Below are 25721 nucleotides of genomic sequence, written 5' to 3'. Positions count from 1 at the left end.
TCTCTATCCAGGCGCATCAATGTGCCCATGATACTTGCTGAATCTTACAAACCAGGGCTACTATCCACCATAGTTAGGCAAAATTGGTGGGCTTATGCACACCTAACACTGTGTTGAATTGTAGGCCAATGCCATTCTGTAACTTGAAATGTACAGCAGAGAAAAGAATTCACTGATGAGTAAAAAAAATACAACCCCACGATTATTTTAGATAATAATTATTATTTATATCTAAAAAGCCAAACATTCTTCAAAGCTTTGGTGCATGAATTAACACACTTGTGCATCTGTGACTACTTAATTTGCTAACTTTACAGATGTTAGATAAAATAAAGAGCAATGAGGGGACAAGTAAGTGCTTTAGGCACAGATGAGAACAGAGGAAGAATTAGATCACAGTGACATTTTAGGCACTTTTAAAAAATGGGATGGTGCATCTAGTATGATTGATTATCATTTGCAATGGCTACGTTGTCTTTTTAATCTTTTTATTTAATGCCATTCTCACGAATAAAGCCATGTGTCTTCGTGGTTTGAAAGTCATTGTAGACATGGTGCCTTGGGAGTTTTCACAAAAACACAGCAACCCTGGGTGGGGGAAATGTCTCCATTTATTTGCGGCAGAAGAAGCTAAAAAGAAACCCCCAAAGACAATAAACAGATGTCTGAAATAAATATTGATTGAATTTCAAGGTTAGTAAATTGGTTAACAATGAAAAGATGGGTGCCAGGGGCCTAATGCATATATGCATCTGGATCCATTCTTTGATCATAGATTGCAAGATACTTTATTCAGGCCTTCTACTGGATTACGTTGTGATCCTGACCATGTCTACTTAAAATGAAATCTTACTGATTTCAATGGGTATTGCCACAGGTGGCTGGTGCCCGATGGGACTGGTAGAGAGGCCAACATTCAGGAACACAAGTGCAACAGCATTTCCCCATCTTGTGCTCCGCAACAACTGGAATTCTTACACATACTGTCTCCAATACTGGAGGTAGAACACAGACATAATGACTTGTAGCCGGCCCTACCATGAGGCAGAGTGAGGCAGCTGCCTCAGATGGCAAATTTTGAGGGGTGGAAAGTGGTTAGAAAGTTGTGCCATGTGGTCTGCCCTGCAGCTAAGCTAGCTTGCTGTCATAACATGGCCGGTGCATGTGAGATTACCTGCCTTGGGGTGGCATGTTCCAAAGGGGGCAGGAGATCCCAATCCATACTCAGCAGCAGCTTCCAACTCAGCTTCAGGTAAGTCGAAAATGCATCTAAAAGCCATAGCCAAGGAGCTGCATTGCTGCTGGTTTCCTCCCACGCCACTGGGGTGCAGGCCTGGTTCTGGAGTGGGACATCAGTGGCACATCTTGCCTCAGGCGCCAAAAGATCTTGGGCTGGCCCTGCCATTGACAGCCATGCCCTGATCTATTGAAGCCATTACACAGGTTATGCATTGTGTGAAGAAGGTTGGTGGGAGAAGTGCCATTTGCACCAATGGACCAGCCCCCGCTGGCACTCTCAGGCAAGTGGGGCTAGGACAGGCATAGGCAATGTTTTGGGACTACAATTCCCATCATCCCTGACCACTGGTCCTGTTAGCTAGGGATGATGGGAGTTGTAGTCCCAAAACATCTGGAGGGCCGACTTTGCCTATGCCTGGGCTAGGACTGAAGCCTTAGCAGGCTAGAGGGCAATCTGGGAAGAGGAAGCAGCATATAAACCCATGGGTCCAATCCAGTCTCTGGTGTGTTTAAAGCTTTAGATCTGGATGTCTGTTACCTTTGAAGAGTCCAGTGCATGAAGGCACAATGAGGTCCCCCTGCATTTGGAGAGACGGGCTATTCTTCAGCTCTGGCAGCCTACAACCGAAATTGTAGCTCTGGCATCCAATTTATACTTCACATTTGCTTGCAGCGAGTTTCCATTCTGTATAGAAAACAGTTCACAGCTTTTTCAGCACTGCGGAGGCATCTTAATGTATTTGCTTGTGTAGCTTTTCTTTCTTCATCAGGGGATCATAGAATCATAGAATTGTGGAGTTGGAAGAGTTTGATTTCCCCAGGCAAATATGGTGGCTCCGTTCCAAGAATGGCAGAAACCACCAGTCATTTTTGGCACTGTGAAGTACATTCTACTTTATCCAAATTCTGTTTCTTTTCCTACATTGCAATTATCCTTCGGCTCCAACAGCTTTCTAAGCTATAAGCTCCTTAAGTCTGATTTGCGTGCCTTAAAACTATTGTATTTTGGGGTGTGTGGTGGGGAGTTTGTGTGTGATGTGTCCACCCAGGTTCAGTTATCTGCGGACCAAAATGTCATCTGCTAGTCAAAATCCATTGTAATAATATTGTGCCACAGCCAGACTCCAAAGAGGCACCTGGCTTATTCCTTGTGCTTGAGGGGATTTGGAGTTCTGTTTCTCAACAGCCACTCCTGTGTCCCCATGGCAAATCACTTCTGGCACTGAGGAAGAATAAATAAATAAAAATACCATTAGGAATGTACAAGACTGGGTGTGCTTAAAGGAGGACTCTGGGTGCTTTATTTGGTGATTAAAGCCTTACATGACTTATACCTGAAGTATCTGAAACTCCCTCAGCTTCCTTACAAAACTTTGCAGGTGTTAAGAGGAGGCCCTGTTGGCCACACTGAGACGTCAGAGTGGTGACGCCCAGAAGAAGACTTTCTCTGTGGCAGACCTCAAATTGTGGCAATCCTTCCCTAAAGAGGTGTGTCTAGTTAGGAAAAGGAGAATCTGTCAACTTCAGTTTTTCTCTGAGAGCCAGTGTGGTGTAGTAGTTAAGAGTGGTAGATTTGTAATCTGGGGAACCGAGTTCGCGTCTCCGCTCCTCCACATGCAGCTGCTGGGTGACCTTGGGCCAGTCACACTTTTCTGAAGTCTCTCAGCCCCACTCACCTCATAGAGTGTTTGTTGTGGGGGAGGAAGGGAAAGGAGAATGTTAGCCGCTTTGAGACTCCTTAGGGTAGTGATAAAGCGGGATATCAAATCCAAACTCTTCTTCTTCTCAGTTTCTCATTTTTCCAATCTTGACTTCAGTTCTGCACATTTTCATATCAATTTGCAATTACAAAAAAGAACTTCGTCAACAGTCACCAGCATTTGAGTGCATTTTTCCTTAATATACAAATTCTCACAAAGCAATTTCCTCTGATGCATTTTTTTCATGGCATTTTCAAAAATACAGGCAACTCGCCATTTATGTGGGGGTTGCGTTCTGAGGCACGGTGCGCATTGTCGGGCTGCACATAAGCTCACCTCGGCCCGTTCTGGTGCCGAAAACACACTGGCATCAGCAGTTGTGCACATGCCAAATGCGCACAAATGGGGAGTTGCCTGTACATGCATTTTTAATGCATGTATTTACCTCAGTATATGCTTCTTTTTACACCTTCTTTGGTTGGAGAACTGCACTGCAAAATATGGAGAAGTGCCCATTCCGAAAGATGGCTGTGTTTTGTTTGGTTCACAAATTTCAGAAAGTGCAAATTTGATTATGTCTGCCTTTAATGATAACGGAATAGAATTTCTCCCCCACCACTATTCTAGATCCATCTTTACTCAGCTTTCAACTGCTGAAAAGTATTTCTGAGACCTCGCACCTTATAATTGTTAATGTTTGACTTTTGTTGCATATGTGTGGTTATTTATTTGTATTGCTTGTGTTGTAATCTGCCCTGGGATCACCTCAGGGTGAGAGGCGGGGAATAATCATAATGATTAGTCTACAGCTTTGGTCCCTCAGAATTACTGTCTGTCACCGATTGCGAAACTAATATTTTCATTCATCTAGGATTTGGCTATGGAACACAAAGGCTCTATACTGGGTGGGTGGGGGGACTGGGGACCTCATATGTATGTTGTATCTCTTTATAGGGTTTGGAGGCTTGTGAGACCTTTCAAAGCAAATGTTGAAGATGTGCAGGGAAGGAGGAAAATTGTGTGAGCAGAATTCTGCTAGTGCAGGATGGATGCAACACTTTCTACTTTAGCCTGATCCGCTGCCAAATACCTGGGAATGGAATTTGACCCGTGTCTAAATCTGCCTAGATGCATAATAATCCTGTCCAGAAGATTGCCCATTGCACCAGAAAGGATTGCCACCTTTGAAATTGCATGCCAGGAAATAAATATGTATGTCTCTTAAATGTTCGTGCTAATGGGAACCGTTTGCAAAGAGAGGGTAGTAATTCCATGAAGATAACTAAATGACAATGGACCATGAAAAACTCATTATAATATCCTCGTGATTAGTGGCCTACTCTGTGCACTTAGTGACTTCCCTTATGCACATATTCTCCAAGGCAAACACTTCAGCAAATGTAGCAGAAGTGCCAGTGGGGAAAGGGGGGAAAGAAATCTTAATGAATAAATAATTCAATTGTCTAAGACAATGTTCATATTACACTGTTCCCCCTTCAGGTATCACTTTTCTTTGTCTAACTGGGCAGCGTTCAGCTGAATGCTAATGGCTCTCAGAAACGTTCCTGAGCTTTTCATGATGGGCTGCAAAGCATGTCCTTAAAGCAACTTGATAACAGCCTAGTTCTTTCTCACTGTGGTGCCTGAATTACACCATAGAAGACTGAAAGTGGAAGTGTGAATATTTCAGTCAATCAATCAATCAATCAATCAGTCAGTCCCTGTGCTTAGAAGGCTAGCATATCAGGGATATCAGCTTTTTTGTTATGATAGAAGTTTATAAAATTATGCATGACACAGAGAAAGGTATTTCTTCCTCTCACAACACTAGAACCCACGAACACACTTGGAGGCAGTAATGATTCTGAATACCAGCTGCAGAAAACCACAGGAGGGGAGAGTGGTCTTGTTCTCAAATGCTGCTTGTGGGTTTCGCACAGTCATCTGATTGGCCACTGAGTGGTCAGGATCCTGGACCAGATGGCCAATTGGCCTGATCCAGCAGGCTTTTATGATTGCATCATCATCATCATCATCATCATCGTTTATTTATACCCCGCTCATCTGACTGGGTTTCCCCAAAAACTCTAGGTTGCTCTCATCAGAAATTAAAGATAAATGGACCCCTGACCATTAGGTCCAGTCGTGGCTGACTCTGGGGTTGCGGAGCTCATCTCGCTTTATTGGCCGAGGGAGCCGGCGTACAGCTTCCGGGTCATTGGCCAGCATGACTAAGCCACTTCTGGCGAACCAGACAGTGCATGGAAACGCCGTTTACCTTCCCACCAGAGCGGTACCTATTTATCTACTTGCACTTTGATGTGCTTTCCAACTGCTAGGTCGGCAAGAGCAGGGACCGAGCAACGAGAGCTCACCCCATCGCAGGGATTCGAACTGCCAACCTTCTGATCGGCAAGTCCTAGGCTCTGTGGTTTAACCCACAGCGCCACCTGCGTCCCTCATCAGAAATTAAAAACACGATAAAACGTCAAACATTAAAAACTTCCCTAAACAGGGCTGTCTTCAAATGTCTTCTATAAGTCAGATAGTTGTTTATTTCCTTGACATCTGATGGGAGGGCATTCCACAGGGCAGGCGCCACTACTGAGGAGGCCCTCTGCCTGGTTCCCTGTAACTTCGCTTCTCGCAGGGAGAGAACCACCAGAAGGCCCTCAGAGCTGGAGGTCAGTGTCTGGGCAGAAAGCTGGGTGTGGAGACTCTCCTTCAGGTATACTGGCCCAAGATTTATCTCTAGCATCCCTGCAGTGGGTCAAAGTCCTCTCCAGAGCTGTCCTTATTTCTTAATCCGTTTATTAAATGTAAATTATTTGGTACATAGAGCGGAAATAATGCAAAACCCAAATAATGCAGTCAGCTCAAGCAAGCCACTCTGCATCATATGGAAAAAGAGAAAGGGGGATGTTCTTAGGATGACCAACTATCCAAGTGTATTCAGAAATATGGGAGCAAGAATCGAATCTAGCTCCCTAGTTTTCTCCAAAGAACCAGCTGAGGCTCGCAAACGGTTGGTTGTTTAAAGAGAAATAATATTTTGAGACGTACATATGCAGTAGAGGATTTCTCTCTGTTTCGTCGTTCCACTCTTCATCTTCCTTTCCATATTAAAGGACAAAACCTTATTTTGCAGCGGATGCTGGTATTTTGCCCAGTACACGAGGAATGAAATGAAATAACTCCTGGCGAGACACTACTGACCTGCGTACTATTCATTCTGCCAAAGGACTCTGCATTCCCATGAACTATCAGGCAATAAATCAAGGGAATCAATGTGAATGTACTCAGCGATTGTTGTTTTATTTGGCCAATATTTCATTCACACAAGACACTTCGGCAAGCATAATGGGACATCACTTCAGGATGCCTTCACCTCTCTCCTCTAACTAGTCAGCAGTTTATCCCAGTTGATGACAGTACGAGTGACTGGGAGCGGTCTGCGCAGTGCTCTCCATATTTTATCTGACAACTTCTGGAGCCTTTCCACCAAATCAGTCTGGAATTTGCTCTCTTCGGCTTCAACTAATTTCACAAACTCTATAGCAAACTGGACACGGCCAGTTATGTATATGGACTCTCTAACATCTTTGCTTGCTGTCCAGTGGAGGTTAGCTTTTTTGAAATAGTGCGCCTGCAGATCAATTTTCCCTGCGACCTGTGCTGTTGGCGGTGCGAAAGCGATAGTCCACTCAGATTTCCAAACGGCATTGCAGATATCGTCATGCCGATGGCCTTCAAGGCAGACCACGAAGAAGGGGTTGCTCCCGATCATTTTTTTGTAGACACGGCAGTCTCCTGAAAGGAAGTGTCTCCTCATGTAGGACTCCAAAATGATGTTGAGTGTTTCCCTCCATAACTCTGCACGATCTTTCCTGATGCTGTGATAAAGCAAAACTTTATCAACTCTTTTGGTCAGGTGATCAAACCTGAAGGAAAGTTTGATCTGTGGATCAAAGAAGCGGTTTCCTCCAAGATCGTTGTAGCGAGTCACGAGAGCATTCTCCCCCTTTACACGCACAGCTGTGAAGTTTTTCCTGGTGTGATTGGCACACACCTGAGCGGCCTCATACCTCATGAGATGATCGTCGTGAGCCAGAATGCGGAGGTCTTCAAAAACATTCCTGTATTCGCCTGGGGGAGCCTGTTGAAGCAAGCTGCAGATGACATTTGTTTTCTCCTCCTCAGATAATTCACATTCATTAGACATCACGGTTTGCCTTTGGAGTGATAAAGCTACCTATGCAATCAAAATGAGAGGAGAGGGAGGGGAGAATAAACACCAGCTCTTTTAAATGTCTAAAGAAAAATATTGTTTGCTCTTCAGGAAAAAAAAGAAAGCACTAAAATGTTGGCTTAATATCATTGGCAAAATAGTACCAAACATTTGTGCTCCTGAGCTTTTTCTAATCTTCATCTTCAAAGCTTTATCTAAACACAAACTAGAACCAGCTGAGGGCTTTGGTTTAATACAGAATTTTCAGCCTAAAATAGTCGCTGTGAAAATCAGAGCAATTTGTTCTGAACACAACAACTATGATAATGAAAACAAAACAAAAATTTTTTTCCCTTCCAGTTGCACCTTAAAGACCAACTAAGTTAGTTCTTGGTATGAGCTTTCGTGTGCATGCACACTTCTTCAGATACGCTGTGTATCTGAAGAAGTGTGCATGCACACGAAAGCTCATACCAAGAACTAACTTAGTTGGTCTTTAAGGTGCTACTGGAAGGAAAAAAAATTTTGTTTTGTTTTGACTATGGCAGACCAACACGGCTACCTATCTGTAACTGGAACTATGATAATGAAAAGATCTAGAACAGGCATAGGCAAAGTTGGCCCTCCAGATGTTTTGGGACTACAATTCCCTTCATCCCTGATCCCTGGTCCTGTTAGCTAGGGATGATGGGAGTTGTAGTCCCAAAGCATCTGGAGGGCCGACTTTGCCTATGCCTGATCTAGAAGTCTGGAATCTACTGCTAAAGTATTAAAAAGTAATGAAATAACTAATAGATATACATACATAGATATACTATTAATAAAACATACAAACCATTGAATATATTAAACAGTCATTGCTTTCTACTCACATTGGAGAATATTTGGCTACAAGACTGAATAGGATTTTTGAACTTGCCACCCTGTTCCTAAGGATATCTTACTCAAGTAAGGTGAGGCAGTTCCAGTCTACTATGTCTGATGTCAATTGCAATCACATCCCAACAGTCTACTAACTACAAGTTACTGGGCCCAATGCTGCTGTCTCTTTGGTGCTTCAGTGGCATTAATGTTCTGTCTTAAGTGAGCCATTTCATTCTACTCCATCTCATCTTTGGCCTGTCATATATATATGGGCTTATCAACAATTACACTCTGGGGACTTGCCCACACCAGAGATTTTATGCTTTCCCTTTGTAAAATTGGGTTTACAGCATACGGGTATAATCCAATAATTTGGGGGGAATTAGGTTCCAAGATGCTCCACTCATGGTTGCAGATTATTTGTTTTAGGTGTTTTGGGGTGCGTGGATCAATGATCACTTTCTGCTAATCCCTTTTCCATGTCTGCTACTTCCTTAGTGCTCTCTTTTCTTTTCAGCCTGTGCTCATAACGGTTTTCAGTGTGCTCCTGAATATATTTGTTTTGATCCCTCACATTTGCACAAAATTAGAAAACTACACAAGCAAACCACATAACAAATTTCTGCACTAGATATTGCACAGCTATCTGAAAAGTGCATGCTGAGAATTGACAGTGGCTTTCAATTCTTATACAGTTGGGCTCAGTGCACACCCTAGTAAAGCTTGAATAGATTTTTTAAATTATCTCATATTTGCACAAAACGAGAAAACTGCAAAAATGAGTGGTGGAAATTTACAATTGTATGACTGTGTGCTTTTGTACACTTCCTGAGAGGGTTGTTCTCTCTCCCAAGGTGTGTGTGCAGTTATTTGTGGGCATGTCCCATCAGGGACCAACACAAAAGGAAATGCCTACTGGTATGAACAGGAAAAACCAAAGTTGCTCCTAGGGCCGGAATTGGGTTTGGTGAGGCCCTAAGCTACTGAAGGTAATGGGGCTCTTTATAGGTCCAGTTGTCCATTGTCAACAACAAATTGTCACTGTTAGAAATGAGCAAACCAGTGATATTTTAGGGAGCCGGGTAGCAGGTGGGGCCCATTTCTTACATCATAGGAGCCTACACAACACAAAACACTGTTGCTGTATGTAGGCTTTATCTTATATTTTGGAAATGTATATCCATTTTTTTCATTTTTGGGGGGACCCCCAAGAGAGTGGGGCCCTAAGCTATAGCTTGTTTAGCTTATATGTAAATCCGGCACTGGTTGCTCCACATATGCATATTCAAATGCATGTGATTTTGGACTACTCCTGTCTAATTCAAATGGAAGGGAAGTGGATCAACAGCTAAAGAAAGCTCTCCTGTGGACAAGCCCTGGATTTTCCCGGTTCTGTGATGTGTTAGGGTTCAGGAAAGAGATGCATGCAATCACAGTGTAGTGACACCATCCTATCTGATAGCAGTAGTGTTGCTGCTATGCCATTGATATTATGGTCTATTGCGCTAGATCCTTAAAACGTTTTAGGCTGTTCTACTGTAACATATTGCTTATGCAGTTTTCACTGTTGTACAGTGCCGTGAAGCATAATTTGACAGATCATTCAACTTGACAGTGAAATTCTAACTACAGTGGCTGAATGTAGGTTATCCAGATCTCCTGACCATCTGAATTCAGAGTGGACACTATAGATCACAATGCTATGTACACTTAACATTGAACTCAGTGGAACTTCTTTTCCTGCATAAACATGTATAGGTGGAACCTGTGGCCTTCAAATGTTTTTGGATTCCAACTCCATCAGTCCAAGCCAACATAGACATTTGTCAGGGATGATGGGAGTTGCAGTCCAGTAGCACCTGAAGGGCCACAGGTTTCACACTCCTGGAGCATAGGATTGGGCCGGAAACTGGTCAAAGTTTGTTACCTCTTACAAAAGTACTCCCATTTATATAGAAATTGGATTAACAAACCGTTCAGAGGCATCTGCCCCAGGCTGTTCCTATAATGGTGCTCTGCAGCACTCAAGTTCAAAAGAAGTTTGCTCAGCGAACAACTATTAAACAAGCGTTCCCCGATGTGTTTTAAATTTACCTACATGCTCAGGATCATTTAACAGAGATTATACCTTAATTGTTAAGATGCCCAGAGTATGTACTTTTGTTGTGAAGTACATCTAAACCATGTACACCACCCTGAGCCCCTTGGAGGAAAAGGTGGTATACAGTGGTACCTCGGGTTACATACGCTTCAGGTTGCATACGCTTCAGGTTACAGACTCCGCTAACCCAGAAATAGTACCTCGGGTTAACAACTTTGCTTCAGGATGAGAACAGAAATTGTGCTCCGGCGGCACAGCAGCAGCAGAAGGCCCCATTAGCTAAAGTGGCGCTTCAGGTTAAGAACAGTTTCAGGTTAAGAACGGACCTCCGGAATGAATTAAGTACTTAACCCGAGGTACCACTGTATAAATGTAATAAATAATGATAATAAATAATGAACAGCAAACTTGGGTGCTAACTTATGACAGGTATGTAACTAAAAAGAGGTTACTGAAAAACAACAGGGAGGTATCAGCATCTTTAGGGGAATCCCAAGTTTTTCAGATGTGGGGAAAATATATATTTAGGGGGAAATATCCTAAGGAGGCAACTCCCTAAAACAGCAAAACAAACAAAAAGGATCGACTATATTCAGTCGCCACAGAAGGCTGACTCTTGGTTGAAAAAGAGAAATGGAAACTGCAGCAGGGAGGGAAGGAAATGGAATACCCCAAAAGAAGTCATGGCTGGCTGGAATACTGAACAGGAGCAATGCACTTTGCAACTTTACATTGCATGTCTCACTTGGTTCTGCTTAACCCAACATTTCTCAAAAGAATCCAAGCAGTTCAGGAAATGGAAAAACCAGCCCTGGAAACTGACCAGTGGTTGACTTTTGGACCATAGTCTTATTTTCCACCTGCCCCCTGTATCCAAAGATTGGGAGTAATATTAGTACCATACTGACAATTGTGGTCAGGTAACAGACTAAATTCTGGGAGAAGGTGGAGTTCACAAGCATTACGTTTTTGTCCTGGTCTGGGTCTTCCATGCAACTATCACCTGATCCTGCCCCGAAAGTCAAAATTTGGCCACCTCTATTGTGATGTCAGCAACATAGAGGTCACAGGGGGAAGCAGCTAGTTTACATAGTCTACAGCACTGTGTTTTATATCACTTTAACCAGGCATAGGCAAACTTGGCCCTCCAGATGTTTTGGGACTACAACTCCCATCATCCCTGACCACTGGTCCTGTTAGCTAGGGATGATGGGAGTTGTAGTCCCAAAACATATGGAGGGCCAAGTTTGCCTATGCCTGACTTTAACAGCCATGGAGAATCCTTGGGAACTGTAGTTTGTTAAGGGTCCCTGGAATTCTGTGTCTCTGAAGCAAGAGGGTAACAAAGTTTGCACAGAAAAGTAGATGGAGTATTTTTCTTAGCGCCGAGTTTAAATCCTGTTCCTCCATGGACACCTTAGTGTCTTGAGCAAACTTCTTTATAGTCTGATCTGTAAAATGCTTGGGCTGTTGTGAGGACAAATGCAATAAAGGTAGCAAAGCAATTGGTGTATTCGAATAATGATGATGATTATTATTATCAAGAGCTTTTAATCCTGGCTAAAACCATTTAATTTGCGTCTGGTGAATACAGTGTTCTTACAGTTTATCTGGCAGGATTAGCAATTCATGTGACTTGCTGCCTATTTCACAGGTATCAAAGTGCTTACGAAAATCCTGCTTTTGCAAACTACATTAGAAGGGTCGCCAAAATAGTAAAGGAATTGGGGCATCTCTCTATCTTTTTTTCAAAATGAATACCCTGTATTTCCATGGTAAATCATAATCATACTAGCTTATAAATGTCACAACAAATTAAACAACTAGGCAAATAAATAGCCGCATTTAAAAAAAAAATGCCAGAAAAACATTATCAGCAGACAGCGTACCAAAAAAATGATATTGTCATAGAATTTTTCATAGAGGAAAAATCTAACAAACATGGAACTTTTCAGCTTGAAGGGGAAAAAAAAGACTTGTGGTGAGACATAGTACAGATTTATGAAATTATGCCCTACTTGGAGAAGGGACTGAGAGAAGACTGACTTGTAGGCATAAATATTTGAGAGCCAGTATGGTTTATGTAAGTGGTCTATGTTAGCACTTGTTGGAGGGAAACCTGGTTTCAAATCCTCCACTCAGCTGCAACGCTGGCTAGGTGACCCTGCACAAGAGGCCACTTCTCAGCCTAACATGCATTGAAGGTTTCTTGTGACGACAAAATGGGGTGAAGGGAAGAAGAGAAGTGGAATCTTTTCAAAACGTGCTAAAAATATGAGATCATATCTAGGTTAGCTCACATCACATTCTGTGCTTTGGGACTGCAAGCTGGTCTCCTGTGCCCAAGCCTGTGGGCATCACCAGGTTGTATGCAGGAATTGGTTATGATTAATATTTATTTCCATACCTTTTTTGCTGCCTGCCCCCTCAAAAAAGCAACAACAAAACACACACGCACACGATATGGCAATAAAGGGCTACTGAAAGGAGAGAGAAGGGAAACGGGTACTGGAGACAAAATATCAAAATGCAACAAAGATGCAAAAATCAAAGCATCTGAAGGAAAGGCACTCTGCATGTGCTCAGACACCCCCCTCCATGCAATGTATTGTAAGCTCCAGATTGGCAAAGCGCGAATGGTATACGAGAAAACTGTATCCAACGTGTTTGTCTGTTTTCTGGCTTGCTTTTCAGCTGCTCCCTGAGGAGGAGACTGACACTTTGGTTTGTATGTGCGCTACGGGGGGGGGGGGGGGTCCGGAAAGGGCCAAACGCGGGAGAGAAAGAAAATGCAAGCCGCGGCGTTTCGTTGGCAACGGCCTGCGCTGTTATGACGTCGGTGACGTCGGGAGCCGAGTGTGACGCGGCCCATTGTGTGACGTCAGGGAGCTCCCCAGCTGCGCGCCCGTGGGGAGGCACCGCGCCCGCCCCGGCGCCTCCATCGCCTCGCGGACACCGGCGAGGGCGGTCGCGCCTCCGGGCAGGAGCCTGGAAGACCTTCGGGCGGGCGGGTAGGCGGGCTATGCCGCGCTGGGAGCTGCTGAGACCATCGCAGTAAGGAACAGGCGCGAAGAGTAGGCGGAGGAGACAGGACCACCAGCAGCAGCACCATGGAGAATAAATATCCTTCCTTCAGGGGCGCGGGAAGGGAGCCACTTCGCCCACTCCGTCGTGGAATCAGGGGGCGAGAAGCTCCCATGGAGAGATGAGGGAAGAGGTTCTCCTTGGGGTCCTCAGCAGACGCCCCCCAGCATAGGAACCAACTCCTAGGGTCTGAGGTTCCTTTGACACCCCCCCCCCCAAATCTTTGACGGAACATTATTCAAATAGTGTGCATCTGCTGCTTCATGCGGTCAGCTATGCAGGCTAGGGTTTACCTCCCCCCCCCCAATATTTTACTCAAGTTGGCACCCTGCTCCCCAGACATAAACAGAGAATAAATTCAGTAAGCCAGCAACTTTATGCACATTCAACTTGGGTGCGTTCAGCTTTAGGCGCGGAGTAGAATTTTTAAATTTTTTTAAAAGACTTTGGTGATGCCACCCGCCATTGCACCCAGCATGTCTTTGACGAGACACGATTTTGGCTTTTGGCGCGATCCCTGGGGGTAAGTTGCAGGCTTACTGTAGATCACCATGAGCTTTGCACCCTGCTTTCCACCTCTCTTGGAGCACCTGGGAAACATGTCAATCACTCTGTGCATTTTTTTTCCTTTAAAAAAGAACAAGCATAAATGCACAATTTATGGGAGAACACAAGTAGGATTAGCTGTCCATACACCCCTGCAGTGGCGTAGCATGGGGGGTGCAGGGGGGGCCGGCCGCACCGGGCGCAACATCTGGGGGTTAGGGGGCGCAAATCCACGGGTTAGGAGGCGCAAATCCACGGGTTAGGGGGCGCAAATTACTTGCCTTGCCCCGGGTGCTGACAACCCACGCTACGCCACTGCACCCCTGCCATGAGACCTTGAGGCAAGCACCCCCAAATTCGGCCCTCCAGATGTTTTGGGACTACAACTCCCATCATCCCTAGCTAACAGGACCAGTGGTCAGGGAGGATGGGAACTGTAGTCCCAAAACATCAGGAGGGCCAAGTTTGGGGGTGCCTGCCTGAGGGATGCTGCTCCCTGCTTCCTCAGTAAAGCCCACTCCCTGCTTCCTTCAAACAGATAATGTGCCCCTTCCCCAGAACTTCCTCCCGCACATGGCATTTAATAAGTTGCCTGGTCAGCAGAATGATAATATAGTATATTAATGTTGAAGACTATGACGGGTACCCAAAGGAGGATGTCTCCAGTGGGAGAGATTCCACAAGCATGCAGTGGAATCCTAGTAGCAGTTCCCTTTAACCTGGTAAATTTTTAGGATCCACGTTTTTTCTGCGATTGTAAAATGTACCATATTTTTTGCTCTATAAGACTCACTTTTTCCCTCCTAAAAAGTAAGGGGAAATGTGTGTGCGTCTTATGGAGCGAATGCAGGCTGGGCAGCTATCCCAGAAGCCAGAACAGCAAGAGGGATTGCTGCTTTCACTGCGCAGCGATCCCTCTTGCTGTTCTGGCTTCTGAGATTCAGAATATTTTTTTTCTTGTTTTCCTCCTCCAAAAACTAGGTGCGTCTTGTGGTCTGGTGCGTCTTATAGAGCGAAAAATATGGTAAATTGTTTTATACCATTTTTTAACTTGGCATTTGAATTAAGCCACCTTGAGTCCTAGAATGGGAATAAGGTGGAGTAATAACAATAACATTAACAACAACAATAATAATAATAAGAAGAAGCCACCTACGACTTTAGGGTGAAGGGTAGGTAAATAACCCAATCTCTTTATAAATTTCCAATCACATGCAGGTAAGTGACTCACAGACATCTTCCTCCCACGTTTTCTTTAAACAAAGGGAGAACCAAAGCTGAGAGTTCCTTATCCACAGTTACATTACTAAGACGCCCAGATGCAAGTACACAGTAAGCACTTGAGCCCAGTTCCCTTTCGGGGGACAATGCCAGCCACAAAGCGAAGTGACTCTCCAAAATGACCTCCCCTCCTTCGCCAGCTTTCCCTTATTACCAGCTTTCTGTTGTAGAGTTCTCTTCTTTCATACACTGAAGTCTCATCTACTTGTACAGAAATGTGTTGTTTCTAGTCTACGGAAAGGTTCCCTGTTTCAACGCACATGCCACACTATGTTTATAGAAGGGGAGAATTTGTCACCTCTCCCATGAAAGGAACAATTTCCTCTTGCAGGGATCCTTTGCCTGGAATGCTGCTATTCCACAGACATCTTTAGAACCTGATCCACAACAATGTTTAAATAAAATACTTGGATCTAATTAATTCTGCCCCCAGCTCCTGCTTCACAAGTGGGAAATGGACTGGGCCATTTGCAAAAAAAAAGAAGGGGAAAAAAGCGTATAGTGGCTCCTTGCCAACATCAGTCACTTTTTTTTGAACTGGAAAAAAAGAGAGAATGCCAAAATTAGCTGGAAAATTCCTTAATTTGCTTTTCTCTACATGGTTCATGGACCTCATCTTTGATGAATTTAGAGATGGCAAGATCAATCTAGATAAGACCTTGAAACTGCTAAATAAGTTTGACGTCAGTTACGACTACGTTCATGTGAAAAAGGTGTTTAAGGTGAGAAAAGCATGTTTGTATTAAGAATATATAGTAGTATCGGTAGTCAGTGGACCATAGCTGTCTAAGTAAACTTACTACATGCCAACAGGACTTCCAGACTAAAGTTCTTTAAGAGCAGAAAATGTATTGCTTCTAGGCAAGTTGCGTTATTACTGTGTAATTAAGGACCTATCTTTTCACCCATGAGCAAGCGCCCTTGGTTTTTCTTTCTTTCTTGGGTAGTGTTTCCTTTTCAGAAACCAATTATTGATCATTTGGGATGGGTTGGTAACATCTGTCTCACCTGTTGAACCTCGTATACAGTGGAGTTACATGAGAGGTACATTTGCCTTCCAGTGCCCTTAATGGTCTTAGAAACAGAGATGTTTGGAAGCTTAAAACACACACTCAATACTGTTTCCCTTCCAGTTATGGCTGTCCTTATATTCCAGTGGAGTCTTATATTCCAATGGCTGTGACAGGAGGGTGGAGAGCTGAGAGGAGAGAGACTTGGTTAGATGATGAGCCCTACAACATGAGTTTGAAGTGGATGAATTGGCTGGGCTCCTCTCTCCATTAATTATTCTGATTAAGCCAGTAATTGGCATATAGGATGGGAGATGAAGAGGTCAAACTGAAGACTTATGCTTCTAGATCTGCTTTTCAGCTATGTGAACGTAACTAAATTAGGTCCCAGATTTTAATTTAAGGTGCAGCATGTAACCTACGGGTACCTACGGGACCGCCTCTCCTGGTATGCCCTGCAAGGGACCTTAAGGTCCACAAATGACAACACTTTAGAGGTCCCAAGTTGCAAGGTGGTTAGATTGGTCTCAACTAGGGCCCAGGGCCTTTTCAGTACTGGCCCCAACTTGGTGGAACGCTCTGTCACAAGAGACATGGGCCCTGCGGGACTTGACATCTTTCCGCAGGACAGAGCTGCAAGACAGAACTGTTCCACCTGGCCTTTGGTTTGGACTCAGTCTGACCCTTATGTTTCCCTCCCCTTATGGTTTTGATCTATGGGCTACTATTAAAATGAGGCTGCATTTTAAATTGTATTTTAGCCCATAATTTAAATTGGGTTTTTTTCTTTCTTTTCTCCCCCCCCCCCCATTATGTTTTTATTGTAATTTTACTGGTGTTAGCTGCCCTGAGCCCGGCTCTGGCCAGGGAGGGCAGGGTATAAATAAATTATTATTATTATTATTATTATTATTATTATTATTATTATTATTATTACCTAACAGTGCCCGTTCCCTTTTCACTTCACTCCCCTACTGGCTTGCCCTCACAATCACGAAGGCTCACAGACTGACTCTAGTGAATTAATTTTATAATGAAATGATTTTAGAATGTTGTACTATTTTATTTTTGTTAGCCGCCCTGAGCCCGGCTTTGGCTGGGGAGGGCGGGATATAAATAAATTTTATTATTATTATTATTATTATTATTATTATTATTATTATTAGTGAGTGTTTCTTAGAAAAGCTTCGAACTATGTCAAAGTGCTCATCGTTTTGGTGTGAATACTGCCACATAGTGCTTTATTTATATTTATTGCCAACTCTTCTTTTTTTTAACATAGAAAAATGACAAACAGAAGTCTGGACTTATTACCATGGAAGATTTTAGGGCAATTTATCGAACGCTTCTGCACCGACCGGAACTTCACGAACTCTTCAGCAGCTACTCGCCAAACAAAAAAGTTCTAACAGTATCAAATCTGTGTGACTTTCTTAGAAAGGAACAGTTTGAACTTGATGTTAATGAGGCAAGAGCTGTGTCACTCATTAATAAGTTTGAACCCATTGACGAAGGTACACTAAAGTTTTAATGTTACAGTTTAATTAGTTTGGAATCATAGCTTTTAGTGTGTTGATAATGATATTGAACATATGAGTAATAATGAGTATGTAGACAGTCGCAATGTAGCCTTTATTTTCCCAAGAGAAAATGTTGTTTTTATGCAGAAAGCTTGTCAGTTTTCTAAATTTATTGTCTGCCTTGGACATTCAGCCAGCTCCAATGATAGCTGGCCTGAGATTGTGAGTCATGCACCGTTATGAGCACATCGAATGAAGACCAGGGCTGACATCTATTTCTGCAGCCACTATCTTTTGGTGGAGAATGGGGGAGCAGTGGTGGATGAGGCTTGCCCTCTACATCCAATCATAAGTGTTACCCATGCTTATTGCATCATTCAGGATTCCACGAGAACGGAGTTTCCCAGGCCCTTAGCCAGCCTAAAAGTTTTGGTGAGGACATCAGAAAAGTAGAGGTTGGGCAGTTTATCTGGTCTGCAGGCCTTTTCACAATCAAACTAAAAACTCTTTTTATTTAATCCTGATTTTTGCAGCTTACTTACATTACTTACTTATATTACTTACATTGCAACTTACTTACATTAAAAAAAATTCCTAAGCAAACAACAATTGTTGCTTTTCTTGCCACCACTTTGCAAAAAAAGGTAAAAAATAATAATAATTCAAGAACAACAACCCATTACTATTAGGAATAAGCTACAATGGGAGTGTTCTTATAGTATATAACAAAAGTTTTCTTGTCTTCGAAGCTGCAAAGGTAGAACAGGTTCATCCAAAAGCAATGCTTTAGTCATGTCCATGTTATTACCCTAAGAACAAGATCGGCTTTATGTTCACTGTAACATTAACAATTGCTGCCGACCTAAAAACTGATGTTAATGAGATGCATTGCAGTTCTGCTTGAAATTATTGGTGCTGCTTCATCCAAAAGGCCAGCTCTGGGAAATGCAGGCCCATAATTTTTGAGCCCATCTGCAAACTGTGCTAATGATGGTCGTTCTTTAATAAGGAATTTTGCCGACTCAGGTTCCAATTTTTAGTTTTCTAGCTTTTTACAGTTGTCCAAGTGATGTTTTAATATTTTACATAGTGGATTCAAATTGTCCTCATTTCCAGGCTGGGACAAACTCTTGTAAGCTATAGCTATAATTAACCAGTGTACTGTAGCTGTTAGAGTGTTGGGCTAAGACCCAAGAGACCATGGTTCAAATCCTTACGTGGGGATGAAGCTCACTGTGTGTAGCCTTCGGCCAGTTCTTGCCTCTCAGCATAACCTACCTCACAGGGTTGTTGTGCGATGAAATGAGGCAGGTGAAAACTATGCTTACCACCTTGAGCTCCTTGGAGAAAATCTGGGATATAAATGTAATAGCTAACTAGCCTCTCTCCTTGAATATACTTTCTAATTCACGAGTGCTATGGCAAAGGTGCCACCATGTTACCTGTAACAGGAGTTGCTGTTTCAGATTTATTTCCAGCAAAGCAGCTTACAAATGCTTGCTTTGAGGTCACGATGAGAATAGGTAAAGGACCCCTGGACGATTAAGTCCAGTCAAAGTTGACTATGGGGTTGCAGCGTTCATCTCACTTTCAGGCCAAGGGAGCCAACATTTGTCCACAGACAGTTTTCCAGGTCATGTGGCCAGCATGCTTCTGGCGCAATGGAACACCATGACAGAAACCAGAGTGTACAGAAACACTGTTTACCTTCCTGCCACAGTGGTACCTATTTATCTACTTGCACTGGTGTCCTTTTAAACTGCTAGGTTAGCAGAAGCTGGGACAGAGCAACAGGAGCTCACCCTGTCGCAGGGATTCAAACCGCCGACCTTCTGATTGGCAAGCCCAAGAGGCTCAGTGGTTTAGACCAGGGGATTTGTATTTTCCTCAATCAAGGGAAAGCATAACTTAATTTCACCACACCTCTCAGCAGAGCACGTAAACCAACCAACCAACCAACCAACCAACCAACCAACCAAGAGACCATTTGCTTAGCATGCAATCCCTTTAATCCTGCCGCTTCCATTAATTGACTCCTTTTTGGCCTAGCAAGCAGAGACACCTGAATCCCACCTCCCTGCTTTAGCCTTTGCTCTTGATTGGATATACTAGCCAGAGAGCGGGGAGAGAACAGCAACTCCTATTTAGAGGCAATGTGGTGGCACCTTTAACCTCATTTGTCAGATTGGAAAATTCCGCCTACCTTCTGAGTTTGCGGTTGGTGAATTTAGATACCTCAGAACAAATTGACCTGTCAAGCTTCTTTTCCTCCTTTAAAAAAGTCTCCCTCCTGGATCTCGTAACATGATTTTTTGTGGTAAGCGGATTTCACTGCAGCAGTACCCCCGAAATAATAGCACCTGTACCTGTAAGAAAAAAAGCAGAAATGTTCCTGTATAATTAAATAAATAAATAAATAAATAAATAAATAGATAGATAAATAGGGAGGGCTGAGGAATTTTAGGGAAATCCAGCTCCCCGCCCCCCACCTGGCTAACAGGCATGGAGTCTTCTGCTGTGGTGTTGTTTCTCTGAGTGTGGCAATTAAGTGTAAAGCCTTCAAAACTGTACCTACTGTATTTTCTTATGCATGTTTGTATGAACGCAGATGGTGTTAATTCATCAGATTATGGTGGCAATATATCACATTCTTCATTGTTGCTTTCTGGAAGAAAGAAAAGCGCAACCTAAAAAAACAAGGAAAAAATGTACATTTATATTTCTTTATTGAAACATAAGCAAAAGATTATTGCTGTTTGTATAACATGAGATCAATTTGTACAACTGTCTAAGCATTCTCCTATTTTCTTAGACTATGTGAATAATTGTTTGTATTGCTTCTGCTTTATTATTGTTTGTAGTTCTTTTTGCATTATTCTTATATTCTTTGGATAGTCTTAAAATAGATAAGTTGTTTATAATTTGAATAAACCAGGACTAATTTGTATGCATCATGTGAGTAAATGTTCCGTTCAGATACTAAGTGAGATCATGCATGTGTTGTTTCAGTTAATGATAAATGATGAAGATAACCTTATTTGAACTGTTCTTCCTACATTAGCCTGCTGACTGATAATTTTACCTTTTAGAATCTGTTTAGATTGTAACAAATGCAACTTGATAAAACACTGGAAACAAAAGCACAAAACAGCTAAATGTTGGTTGATGGGATTTAGCTAAATAGTCTACTGATCTTGTATGAAATACATTTGATGTCTTGCCTTGTATAATGAGTGCATTAAACAATTTCTCTGTTACAATTCTCAGCTTTTAAAATATTAGTTTATAGTGTTCTAGTTACAGCATAACTTTACCGTGTGATTTTCAAAAAGCAACACTGCCCACAAATAAACACATTTTTAACGCTCTGAATTTCTTACCTCTTCATTGTTGAAGACCTCATTAATTGGGATGGCATTTGTGCATTTACAGCACTTTGAGGAATAGTGGGCGAGTTTGTTTTTGCAAAACAGCACAAACAGATATTGCACTGAATATTGCTTACCTGAGTTGCTAAACTGGTAACAGTTATATTAGAGGAGATTTCTTCTGTTCTTCAACTCATTTTAAAGACACTTGAAACTATTCAGTACTACTAGCAACATGATCATGGAGGGATATTTGAAGCCTCTGCACACTTTCCAACTAGTCAATATCCTTCTTAAACTGTGGTACCCAGAACTGGACACATTAGTGTAGGTCTTATTTAATGGAACTTTCTCCTGGATGAGTGTACATAGGTTTGCTGCCTAAGAGATTCGTTCTCTGTAGCAGGCGTGGGGAACTTGTGTCCCTCCAAATCTTGCTGGGCTGTAGCTCCTATCATTCTTGGCTGTGCTGGTTGGGGGGTTGATGGAAGCTGAATTCCAACAACATCTGAAGGGCCAGAGGTTTCTTTCCCCTACTCTATAATAATATCTAACTGGCTTGCAGCATTCCTATGCACATTGACTTAGGAGGAAGACCCACTGAACACACTGTGACTTAATTCAGACTACACATACCTAGGATTGGACTGTAGGGCAGCTAATTTGCATGGGATTGCAGCCCCAGGCCTTAAAACCTTGTTTTGATGTTTGCTTGAAACATTTTAAGTAGAAAAGATCATTTCAGAACTACATAGTATCCCAGGTGCCAAATTCCCTATTCATGTGATATTAGTACACTGCGCAGAACTTGAAAATCATCTTTTTTGGTTTTCTGGGGCAGTTTTTGTTTTGTTTTTTGCGTGAATGCTAATCCAGGTTCAGAGATTAGAATCATGATTACCATGGGGATTAGGAAGTAGCTACTTTCCGCCTTGTGCTGAGAAGACACATATTTTTCCTTCTGTCTCAAAAGCAGTTTTGATAACAGCAGCACACCAAAGGCTAGAACGGTCTCTACCGTGAGAAAGAGCCCTGTGGAATACATAGGTTGCTGACCTCCGATGTTCAAAAACTCTAATGAGTTTAACTTGAACTGTCTTTTCCCCACCCTATAACAGGATGACTTGAGGGATCTAAATTGTTATTGTTCGGTACCCTTTAGTACGCTGCAGTTGTGCTTTCAAGCTTTGTCAGTGCGAAAGGTGATAAAATATCAAAGTGCTCTAAAATGTATTTTTATTCATTCCCCCCCCCATCTAGTTTGATCAGTGTGCTGACAATGAGACAGCCTTACCTAACCTGGCTGGTGCTCTCTAGGTGTTTTGGATTTCAGATCCCATCAGCTTCAGGCCCCATGCTGGCTGCGACCGGTAGGCATCCCAGTCCAAAACATCTGGGAGGCACACTGCTTTAAGAGGACAGGTCCTCATTCTGATGAGCTTCCAGTCTAAAATTCAGCAAAGAGGAAGAAGGGGAGGAAGAGGCAAGGATGCAGAAGGAAAAAATATATACAATTGTTTCAATTGCATGTGCTCAGCCTTGGTTATAGGCTTAGTAATAATAATAATAATAATAATAATAATAATAATAATAATAATAATAATAATAATTTATTTATACCCCACCCATCTAGCTGGGTTTCCCCAGCCACACTGGGTGGCTTCCAACAAAACACTAAAATACCACAACCTATTACACGTTAAAAGCTTCCCTAAACAGGGCTGCCTTCAGATGTCTTCTAAAAGTTTGGTAGTTATTTTTCTATTTGACATCTGGTGGGAGGGCGTCCCACAGGGTGGGTACCACTACCGAGAAGGCCCTCTGTCTGGTTCCCTGTAACTTTGCTTCTTGCAGTGAGGGAACCGCCAGAAGGCCCTCGGCGCTGGACCTCAGTGTCTGGGCAGAACAACAGAGGTGGAGACGCTCCTTCAGGTATGCTGGCCTGAGGCCGTTTAGGGCTTTAAAGGTCAGCACCAACACTTTGAATTGTGCTCGGAAACGTACTGGGAGCCAATGTAGTTGCTAAATACAATTGAAATCTATTATTGCTCCCCGGGAAATGATCATTCAAGCCCAATGATCATGTGACCCCCTCACAGTGCTATCTGGCCCTTGCGACTCTTTTCAGACTCTGTCTCCACCCCAGGCCACACCTCTGACTGGTCCTGCTCTCCACCTTCCTCAAGTATTTTTACCTAGTTGACTGTTTCTACGAGCTGTGATAATGCCTCTTGCCTGCTTCGATTAAGTGTATGTTTGTGTGTATGCATAGTAACCTCTAGTATTTGCATGGGTGGAATATAGCCTACTGTACAAGAGTCACATGTATTTGCTCTGCCTACTGGTCACACCGCCAATGTCATGTGCCCCCCCCAAGGTTGCCAATGAAGTAACATGGCATTCAGGCTGAAAAAGATTCCCCCATCTCCTGATGCAGAAGAGAAGTTTCTCGAGCAGGCACTAGGACAACATCAAGTAGGCTGTAGTCCTTCTGTTGCTTGAAGGAAGGAAAACACCACTCCAGTGAATCTCTGACTCCACCTTGGAGTGCTGTCGAAGAAAGGACCATTGTCCTCAGCTGAAAGGTGTTTCTGTCCCGGCCCCTAGTTGCTGAAGAACAAAGATTTGAAGGAGGATTCTTTCTAAACATAGCTGTCAAGCATCCCTTATTTGGCGGGACAGTCCCAGCGCCATGTCCCGCTGCTGTCCCTTATTGATGAGGCTTCATTTGGCTGCTGGCTGGGCTTTTTGCCTTTGGCTCGGAGGGGCTCAGAAGTTGAACATACCTGTGCCCGGAAAATCCCTTATTTTGGCTGCTGATCCCTTATTTTCGAGGCTGCTAGTCCCCTATTTTCAAATCTGTAAGTTGACAGCTATGTTTCTAAAGGCTTTGATGTTTAGATTACTGCGGTACATGTGCGCATTGCTAGTTTAAGGCACCTCAGGAAATACACAAAGTCAATCCAAAACAGAGCTACAAAAAGGCAAGTGCTCTAACTCCCAAAGCTATAAATGTTGACCCGACACTGATCCTTGTTATCCTATATGTAGGAATGGGGCACAACTTAGTTCAGTAAGTGTTCCCGCAGTCTCTCACTAGTCCTAGTTGGTGAAACTCTCTGTTCCCTTCTTATTTGGCACCTCCTAGATCTGGGTGACAGGGGAGGTGTCTATGCTGTCTGAAAGGTGGCAGGGACCGGCAAAACATTCCCACCTGGAAAGGCAGAGCTGCTCCCAGTGTTTGATGGTGCTGGGGTGGGTGGTGCGGCCAGCACTATGAAAGTGTCAGTCAGAGGCTCCAACAGCTGTGGAGAGGCAGGTGGGGGACACAGAGGGAGATGGGGCTTGCAGCTCTTGTTGCAGAGATGGATGAGATGAGATCATAGGTTGATGGAACCCCACACCAGATCCTCACTATCAGGCTGCCCCACACCTGGGAGAGACTCCTACATCCCATGGGAGCCCTCCCGTGGGTCCTCCATTGGCCTGATTTGGCCAGCCCACGGTAGTTTCTGAGGGAACACTTCGACCACACCAAGGTCCACCCACTGCTGACTGACATATATGCAATAACCAGACACCTAAGTTTCTAGAGTGTATCCAGCATTGATATGTGTCTGCTCCCCCCTCTCCCATTATTGGATTTGTACGGACATTGTGTTTGTTACATTTAATTATTTGAGCATTAGGTTTTCTCCTGTGCTTATGGTGAACAGTGATTCTGAGGAGGTCTACAGCCCAGTGCCCCCTCAGAAACACCTTTATATGATCACAATGGCTGTTTCTTGAATGTTGTTGTTGTTTAGTTGTTTAGTCGTGTCCGACTCTTTGTGACCCCATGGACCAGAGCATGCCAGGCACTCCTCTCTTCCGCTGCCTCCCGCAGTTTGGTCAAACTCATGCTGGTAGCTTCGAGAACACTGTCCAACCATCTCGTCCTCTGTCGTCCCCTTCTCCTTGTGCCCTCCATCTTTCCCAACATCAGGGTCTTTTCCAGGGAGTCTTCTCTTCTCATGAGGTGGCCAAAGTATTGGAGCCTCAGCTTCAGGATCTGTCCTTCCAGTAAGCACTCAGGGGTGATTTCCTTCAGAATGGATAGGTTTGATCTTCTTGCAGTCCATGGGACTCTCAAGAGTCTCCTCCAGCACCATAATTCAAAAGCACCAATTATTCGGCATCCATGGACAAATAAAACAGGCTTCTTGAATAGAACACACCCCCCCTCATGTCTCTTTGTTGCTTGATATATAGTAAGAGTAAGTAGGTTTGTCCTTCAAAGAAAAAAAAAAATCCCACAGAATGCCCCCCAAATTCTAGTATACCTGTATACTAACTGTTTGCATCCTGAGCTGATTGTGACTCGCAGACTCTAGTTAACTGCTCTCTATTTGTCTAATAGTGTTAGAAGCAATTCCCTTTCCTCTGTATTTGAGTGATATTTATCGTTTAAATAAATCATTGCAATTGGTGTAGTGGGCGGAACCCTGGATAATAGCCTTGAACACTCATAGCTCCATATGACATGTGCTATTATTATTGCTTACTTTTATAGCACCAAAAATATACTAAGCTCTTTACAAAAGGGTCGGATAAACAGGTCCCTGCCTAAAGCAGCTTCAATAGACATGAATCATAAAAGAATTTGTGTGGGGCACAGGGGTGGAAAGGAGGGAGCGGGAATCATAAAAATAATAGCACATTTAATACAGTGAAAAGCACAGTTTGGGTTACAAAAATGTAGTTTTATCATTAAGCTTTGCAATATAGGGAGTCAACAAAG

General features: G+C 43.2%; 2 protein-coding genes across 4 annotated transcripts in view; one reads left to right on the top strand and one right to left on the bottom strand.

The window, feature by feature from the left end:
* Positions 1–6229: 6229 nt before the first annotated feature.
* Positions 6230–11183, bottom strand: CAPZA3 (capping actin protein of muscle Z-line subunit alpha 3). Of its 3 annotated transcripts, none has more exons than XM_083573135.1 (2): positions 11098–11183; positions 6230–7191 (listed from the first exon to the last, which is right to left on the bottom strand). In XM_083573135.1, exons 1-2 carry the CDS (start codon positions 11122–11124, stop codon positions 6337–6339), a joined length of 882 nt encoding a protein of 293 aa, XP_083429261.1. In that variant the 5' UTR covers positions 11125–11183; the 3' UTR covers positions 6230–6336. The 3 variants fall into 3 exon arrangements, with proteins under 3 accessions (XP_083429261.1, XP_083429260.1, XP_083429262.1); XM_083573134.1 differs by having other exon boundaries at positions 11032–11139; XM_083573136.1 differs by lacking the exon at positions 11098–11183 and adding an exon at positions 10956–11091.
* A 1884-nt stretch (positions 11184–13067) lies between these two features.
* Positions 13068–25721, top strand: part of LOC310742930 (1-phosphatidylinositol 4,5-bisphosphate phosphodiesterase zeta-1-like) — a 47202-nt gene continuing 34548 nt past the window's right edge. The window contains exons 1-3 of the mRNA XM_083572787.1: positions 13068–13255; positions 15644–15765; positions 17336–17567. Of these exons, the coding sequence (XP_083428913.1) occupies positions 13243–13255; positions 15644–15765; positions 17336–17567 (367 nt within the window). The 5' untranslated portion in view covers positions 13068–13242. The remainder of the gene's footprint in view (positions 13256–15643; positions 15766–17335; positions 17568–25721) is intronic.

The sequence above is a fragment of the Podarcis filfolensis genome (genome assembly GCF_964270895.1).
Source record: "Podarcis filfolensis genome assembly, chromosome: 10".
In the NCBI taxonomy this organism is placed as follows: Eukaryota; Metazoa; Chordata; class Lepidosauria; order Squamata; family Lacertidae; genus Podarcis; species Podarcis filfolensis.
Note: the sequence above shows the minus strand (reverse complement) of the source record. Positions and strands in the feature narration are given on the sequence as shown.

What these genes read in the sequence shown, in the direction of transcription:
- CAPZA3 (XM_083573134.1), bottom strand. Translation starts at nt 11,124, where the DNA reads ATGGAAGACCCAGACCAGGACAAAAACGTAATGCTTGTGAACTCCACC. An exon ending in TGACCACAATTGTCAGTATG is followed by an intron (nt 7,192 to 11,031) that starts GTACTAATATTA and finishes TTGATTGCATAG; the next exon opens with GTAGCTTTATCACTCCAAAG.